At 42.0% G+C, this 7,574-nt stretch overlaps 1 protein-coding gene across 1 annotated transcript; it reads left to right on the forward strand.

Moving 5' to 3' along the window:
• Positions 1 to 4,600: 4,600 nt before the first annotated feature.
• LOC126891341 (uncharacterized) lies at positions 4,601 to 6,890 on the forward strand. Its single transcript, XM_050660519.1, has 3 exons — positions 4,601 to 5,119; positions 6,073 to 6,609; positions 6,657 to 6,890. The coding sequence occupies exons 1-3, from the start codon at positions 4,676 to 4,678 to the stop codon at positions 6,888 to 6,890; spliced, it is 1,215 nt and encodes a 404-aa protein (XP_050516476.1). The 5' UTR covers positions 4,601 to 4,675.
• The last annotated feature ends 684 nt before the right edge of the window (positions 6,891 to 7,574 follow it).

Here is a 7,574-nt window from a genome sequence, read left to right on the forward strand (position 1 = left end):
GAAGCGCTAAAACATATAACTAATTTAATATAGAAAAACATACAATAATATGCACAAAATACAAATATGACTAACCTAGATGAACGTACACTCATTTTTGTGGAGTAAGCCGGCCTTCCACTCGTAGTTGATTATCACAAGCTGTTTATGCATTCTTCATAAACCAGCTGTGAATACACAGGCTGCCTAGAATAGCCTTAATAATGAGGTTCCTGATGTCTAACCGTGACAGGTTTAGCATTCCTTGGATTTTGGAATTCGCCCGACACCAAGTCCCTCGAGCTCCCACTACTAGAGGTGCCATGCTTATGATTTTACCTGGGTATTCGGCTTGCATGGCTTGAAGAAATTGGGGCTCTGTGTATATGGCCGTCTTGTTAGAGGCGGCCATACTCATTGGATCCGGGCCTTCCCAGGTAACGGTTACTTCCGCAACAACCACTCTGTCATCTAGACAAGCTACGAGGTCAGGAATTCTAAGACTCCCATCCCTTAGTCTGATACGCGGCTCTACCTCACATATCCACCCTTTACGTTCGCAGGATTTTCGTAGAGAGGTCACGAGCTGGTCATGTCTCCTACATCTTTGCCAATGTGCTATTGAACACTTCTGTAGTACGTGGCTCAGAGACTCGGACCTACCGCATCCCGTCCTACACATCCGTTCTTGTGGTGGATTTGACGGGATACCTTTGGTTGGTAAAAGGTTTCCTCGCAACTGGATTGCTTTTACGTAATCTCTTCCCGACCAGTAGGGCGGTGGATTATGTATCCAGGCAGAGCTCTCTGGATGGCAAGAACCCTGAGCAAGACCATTACCGCTATAGCCAGTTTCTAACTTCGCGCTCAGCTCACGTGCTATGAATGCCGAACTGCCTCCGTTGTTCGAAGTCCATTTGACTAGTTTCTCCCAGAGACTGCTTATATACGGCAATGACAGTATATCAGCTGTCGCCTGCGTCGCTGAGATCATTAACTTAGCCAATCTCCTTCTCAAGATGGCCGGAACGTGCATGACCATGGTCATGACGCCCAGACCACCCTCTCTAGTAGGCGCGTGAATGTAGGCATCCGCACATGTTCTGTTGAGACGCAGAAATTTCCGCACGGCTATGCGTATGGTCCTGTCAAAGCCTTTCAGAGCTTTTAGCGTTATTGTCGGACTCTGCAGCTTATCTATATATCTCGGTAGCAAGTACGTCTTTACTAGGTTCAGCTTCTGAGCTGGCCCCAGACCAGATTTCGAAATACGATCGAGCTGGGTCTGCAAGTCTTGGAAAGCCACCTTGGTCTGTCCCAGGGCATTATACCTTTGTCCTAGGTACTTGAACATCTCACTTGGTTTCAACTGTTTAATTCTATCGTTGCCGACCGAGAAGAGCGAGTGCGTTACGCAGTAAGAGTGCTTATTACCACGATCCACATTGACCGTAATAGCTGCACTCTTACCAGCGTTGATCGACATCCCCCTCCTCTCAAAGAATCCAACAGCTGTCCGGAGTTGCTTGTTCCCATCATTGAACGAATCGGACAACAGAATTAAGTCATCAGCATATCCTAGTACTGAGACTTTCCTGCCGTCTACCACTGGTAGGCCTTGCATGTCCTCCTCGAGCTTGCATATTAGCTCGTCGACCACCATGTTGAACAGGTAAGGAGAAAGCGGGTCGCCCTGCTTAACTCCTCTGTTCATGTCGATGTTTTTCGTCGACTTGCTACCGGCGGTGATGACCGTACGGCTGTTCTTGTACGTGTCCATCACATAACGTTTAAATGTGTCATCGACGCCGAACCTCGTCATTGCTCGCTCTATCGAACGATGAGAGACCGTGTCAAAGGCCTTGCGTAAATCTATTGAGATTATGTTGTACGGTCGAAGGCCACTTCTACGCTGTTTTATCACCGTTTGGAGTGTCAGATTGTTTAACAGAACACCATCTACTTGACGAAATCCTCTCTGGTTCTCATGGAAATCAAGCGCCGACAGACGCTTACCCAATACTCGGTGGAATAACCGAACCAAGACTGAGGAAATTGTTATAGGGCGCCAATTACCTACCTCCAATGGATCGCCACCCTTCGGTATTAGAGTGGTCCGACAACTCTTCAATACTTCTGGGGTAACGCCGAATTGGAGCATGGTATTGAAGACGAGAACTAATTTCCGAACAGGTACCCTACGCAGCTCTTTGATCTTTAGAAAGTCAGGACCAGCTGCTTGAGATTTCATCGTTTGTAGGGCCCCTAAGATTTCCGCTTCGGTAATGGCATAGCCAATCAAAGCAGGATCTTTTTGGTCGGAGATCGGTTCATCGTCTCTTGGCGATATCGATGAGAATATCGCTCTATACTCTTTTTCTACAGTCTTTATATTAGGGCTCGCATCGACTCCCCATAGGGGTTTGCCGTCTATGATAGCCTGAGCCAGAGACGACCTGTCCGTTCGATACCGATGTTGAGCCAGACGGTAGTTCAGAGCTCTTTCGTGGTTTCTGTTGTTAATCACAGGGGCGGTTTTCGCCTTTGAATTTGAATTTTTCGATCTTCGCTTCTCTGTGCTCACTGATAGTATATCAGTGGTGATATATTCGTTCAACAAAAGTCTGACACCCTCTCGACGTTGCTCAGCGTTATCCAGTTGCGAGTTCCGATAGATCTCTTTTTCTGAATCGCTCCATGCATTCTGCGTTCGAAAATACTCGTCGAGATAAGTGGCCAACGCCGCACGGTTCCCCATCGGAACGAATTCCTCGGCATCAGCGTCTAACACATTCAAAGTCAGTGAAGATGACACATCACCGTGCTGACTAGCAGTACGTTCGGGGTTCGATCGGTGTTCCGATACGCCCTCGACTGACCGTCTCTCAGGAGAAGATTCCGTCCCCGATGAGCGATTTGCGAATGACTCGTTGTTAGAAGTCCCGGGAACCGGACTCCCAGGTGGGGTCCGCTCCCTGTCCTCCCTGAGTCTTTCGAGGAGTTCCTGGTATTGAGGCTCGGCGCGCGTCCGCCGAATCTGGTCCCGAGTAAAGTGGGGGAATTGCTCCTCCAAATACTTACGGACGCATCGACCCTCATATTGGATCTCCAATTCACTCATGCGGATCTGGTCCTCACCAGTGATCCTTGTCAGTCTACCGGGTTTCTCGTATTTCCGCTCGAGCTCCCCGTTGTACTCGTCAGGATGTGCAGTGCGCATATGCTGACGGACCCCCGCATATGATTTGAAGGTCCGGGCACATATGTTGCAGACGTCGTTGTTACCTGTTTGTGGCCCTCGGCAGCGCAGCCTGCGTAGGTGAGTATCTATACCGGCTTGCGTGGCGAAGTTTGTGCCACAGATGCAGACAACCATCCTCTTAGTTCGATGGATTTGGAGCTAACTGGACCAGTAGAAGTCTTAACTTACCGGCCTCTGAACAATTTGGAGTGTACGTTAGCTCTATTCCAAGCTCCCAGGAATCTGGGAGGGTGTATAGCCTTAAGGAGTTAGTTCGAAACCCGATCGGCAAGTAGCTATACGGTATGCAATTGGGAATCTCAGTTAGAAGTGAGATTTTTGAGCCCTTGCACACACTACCTTTCGGGTACACCCCACCGTAATCAGCAATCTTCCCTCCAATGAGTAATTGAGTGGGCTCTAAAAAGTGCCCAAAACCTTTACTCAGTGCAAGGAAAATTCCCAGCTTCACGAACGTGGACGTTCACGGTTTGGATGGTTTATGTGGTAAAGGTGAACTCCTTGTTCACCCAAAAGCGTAATAAAGCAAGAGAAGACGCGAATCCGCAGAAATTTGGTTTACTCTGCGATCACAATCAAGTCGCACTATACGCCAAGCGAACAAAGAGCCCCGCTTCGATACCACACGGACGAAGCCCTTAAGAGAGTCATGGTTACTCCCGCCGTTTACCCGCGCTTGCTTGAAGTTTTTCCCTTTGACATTCAGAGCACTGGGCAGAAATCACATTGTGTCAACACCCGCTGGGGGCATCGCAGGTTTGAAGCTTACTAAAAAGCAGGTCACTTTAACTGATTCTTAAAACATTAAACTATTTAAATTCTAAAAACAAGAAGCAATACTTCCAGTATCGTGTCTCGTGGACACCATTTCTAGTACTGGTAATACTTTATTTTTATTTGTTTGTATAATTCCAATAGAATACTCTTTTGGATCCTTTAAAAAGGTTTTTGAAGTGCTGAGCCGGTAGGATCCAAATGAACTTTGGAACTTATGGTATGTCACTGGCATATTTCTTAATAAATTCAAGTTGTTCCCTACTAAATATAAATACCGTTAAAGGTTCGCAAACCTTGAAAATATAATTGTAATTTTCTCGCGCCATTAATACCTTATCAAAAACGTTATCTACAGATCTATATTGATTAGAAAGTGCTTCAGTTTTAATTTTGCGATAGACGACAAGTGATTTTGCTCTCCTAATGTTTTTTCGTATACGAAACTTTTTTGAAACATGATTTAACATCTTCTTTTCGTATATCTAAAGGCGCGTATCCACTGAAAAGTTGGCAACTTTTGTGTTTGCAACTCTTCCGAAGTCACCAACTTTTGTTTTTTATCGTTATCCACATCTAAACATAAAGTTGTCAACAATAATTTAGGAAACATGTTAGTTGGCAACTGGCAGTCTCCATCAAGACTATTGTGTTGACAAAATGGGGTCGATTGATGACGATATTATCTTAGCAGCTGCATCATTTATTATTTTGAGTAAAAAAAAGAAACGAAAACATAAATATTGGGTACGACCAAGCCTCATAGGAAGAAACACACATGGAGGAATTGAGTTAATAAATGCTTTGAGAAAAGATGATTTGTTAGCAGGACGTATTGAAGACGGACAAATAAGAAACTTTCTCCGTATGACTGATTCCGATGTTGAGTGGTTGCTTGTTGGACCAAAAATTACAAAAAATGACACTAATTTTAGAAAAGCCATCACACCTACCGAACGCCTACTAATTACTTTAAGATTTTTGGCTACCGGAGATTCCTACACTTCATTAATGCATTTATTTAGGATTTCAAAGCAAGCGATTTCAAAAATTGTACCAGAAGTATGTATAGCAATATGTGAAGTTCTTGGCGATCAAATAAAAGTAAGTGTATTCTATTATTATAAATATTTTTGACGGTTTCTTTAGCAGAGCAAGTTTGGTAAAATATTCAATTTTTGTTCCCTGGGGTCAGGTTCGATTCGTTTCCAAAAATAACTGAAAACGCATTTAGAAAGTTTTTATTTAAGAAACTATTTTAATGCAAATCATATGAAACATCATGGGGTACACATTATTAGTCTAATATATTAGCAGTATTTATAGCTTCCAGCAGAATACTAGATGCAGCCAAACTTGTTTCCTGTTCTGTTTGTGAATCTGTGAGTGGTATATCCTGTGTTTGTTGTGGGATGTATTGTGATGAAGATGGTAATGCATATTGTGGCGAGCGTAGTTCAGGTACTGTTTGAGATTCTGTCACTTGTGGTATGTATTGTGGTGAAGGGGATGATACATATTGTGGTGATAGTAGTTGATTGTAGTGTGATGTGAGTGGTGATGTGTCATCTGGTGATGAAAGAGGTGGATGTATGGGAAAACTGGAACTTGATGAATGTGTTGAAATTGGAGTCATTTGTCCAGTAGCAGGATAGTCATATTTTCCGATACTTGCTTGAAACAAAATATTTGATATTTCATGCTCCACCACATTTTGAGCATAACTTGATTTTAAAGCTTCCATTTTCATTGCAACATGCTCCCCAAAGGCACTGTATTTATGGCGATTTTTCTTAGCTTGAAGTTCTTTCAATACGTTGTAAGCTTCCTCTTGCCTTTGGTCACCAGTTGAAACCTTCCTTTTTGAACATTTAGTTTTTTTCCCAATACAAGGCGCTGTCGACGGACCTGGTTGTGAATTCGGTGGTTCTGAATCCGATGATGGTGGGACTATTGTATTACTTGTATTTCCCTCATTTGGTAACAGATTTTGATTTTGGGAGATTTCTGCCTCAACTTCTTCCGACCCAGAATCCTAAAAATATATTTTTTTATAGATGCCTGGAACTGCTGAAGAGTGGAAAGTAGTGGCAACACAGTTTAATAATCTATGGAATTTTCCACAATGTACAGGAGTTATGGACGGAAAACATATGATTCAATCACCAGAACACAGTGGAAGCGATTACTTTAATTACAAATCGTTTTTTAGCATTGTGCTTTTTATTGTTGCTAATGCAAATTACGAAGTGTTGTATATGAATGTTGGCTGCCAGGGACGCATATCGGATGGTGGTGTTTACGAAAATACCCAGTTCAAAAGAATGTTGTCCGAATGTAAACGTAATCTACCTAATAATGAAAAGCTTCCTGGTAGAGCCATGGCTGTTCCTTATGTTTTTCTGGGTGACGATGCTTTTCCATTGTCACCAAATTTGATGAAACCTTATCCAGGTACCCAAGAAAAAGGATCACAGGGAAGAATATTTAATTATAGACTATCAAGAGCGCGAAGGGTATCAGAGAATGTGTTCGGAATATTATCTGCACGATTTCGAGTTTTCAGAAAAATAATGTTACCTGAACCAACGAAAGCGGAGACAATTGTGACTGCTTGTATTTGTTTACATAATTATTTAAGAAAAAAAAATCAAGGACCACCTACACTCCACCTGGAACTTTCGATTCTGAAGACAAAGACAGTGGTAATATTATTTCTGGAGCTTGGAGGAACGAGATGCAAAACAATATGCCATTCCATAGTTTCGATAAGAGAGCTCGGAAATCAAGTAGTGCTGCGAAAGATGTGAGACAAGAATTTGCAGAGTTTTTTATGACCGAACAAGGGAACATTCCTTGGCAAAATGACTATTAACAAATTATATAAAGTAACGAAACAAACAGCAAGAAAATTAATTAATGCATTAATAATATTAATTTTATGAAGTTATTTTATTTTTTTTTAAGTTAGAAGTTAACTAACTTTCTACTAACTGCTAAATTACTAGAATATGATACGTTATGATCCTCTTTCAATCGTAGTTATTCATAGCTTATAAATCGTAAAATAAATACAATATTGTTGCATACTTACATGTTTTTCATTTAATCCCTTTTCAAGGCATAACTTAGGTTCATTTTTGTCTGATAAAAATAGAAGTCGTTGGTACGCAAACCACTTTGTGGTATCAGAAGTAGCTGAACCCGATTTATTTTCTTCTTTTAATTTCGTCTTCTCTCTGAAAAACTGTGCCGTCAATTTTTTTATTTTCCTTTGTATTTCAAGTTCGTGTAGCCCCATCACATCACTGATGGTTTTCCAGGCATCCTTTTTCTTATTTTTATTTTTATAATTTACGTCTTTTGGATTCCATAGTACACTTTGGGTGTGATATAAATCAATTAAGGTATCAATAAGTTCATTTGTCCACGTTATTACTACAGACATGTTTCTATTTACAACTTATGTTTCCAACTGAGCGACCGTCCCCACAAAGCCGTTAAAACGTCGACAACACGCGCATTCCTTTGATGTTACCGCCAAAAAGAGAAACAAGGT

Source organism: Diabrotica virgifera, chromosome 9 (genome assembly GCF_917563875.1).
Source record: "Diabrotica virgifera virgifera chromosome 9, PGI_DIABVI_V3a".
NCBI lineage: Eukaryota > Metazoa > Arthropoda > Insecta > Coleoptera > Chrysomelidae > Diabrotica > Diabrotica virgifera.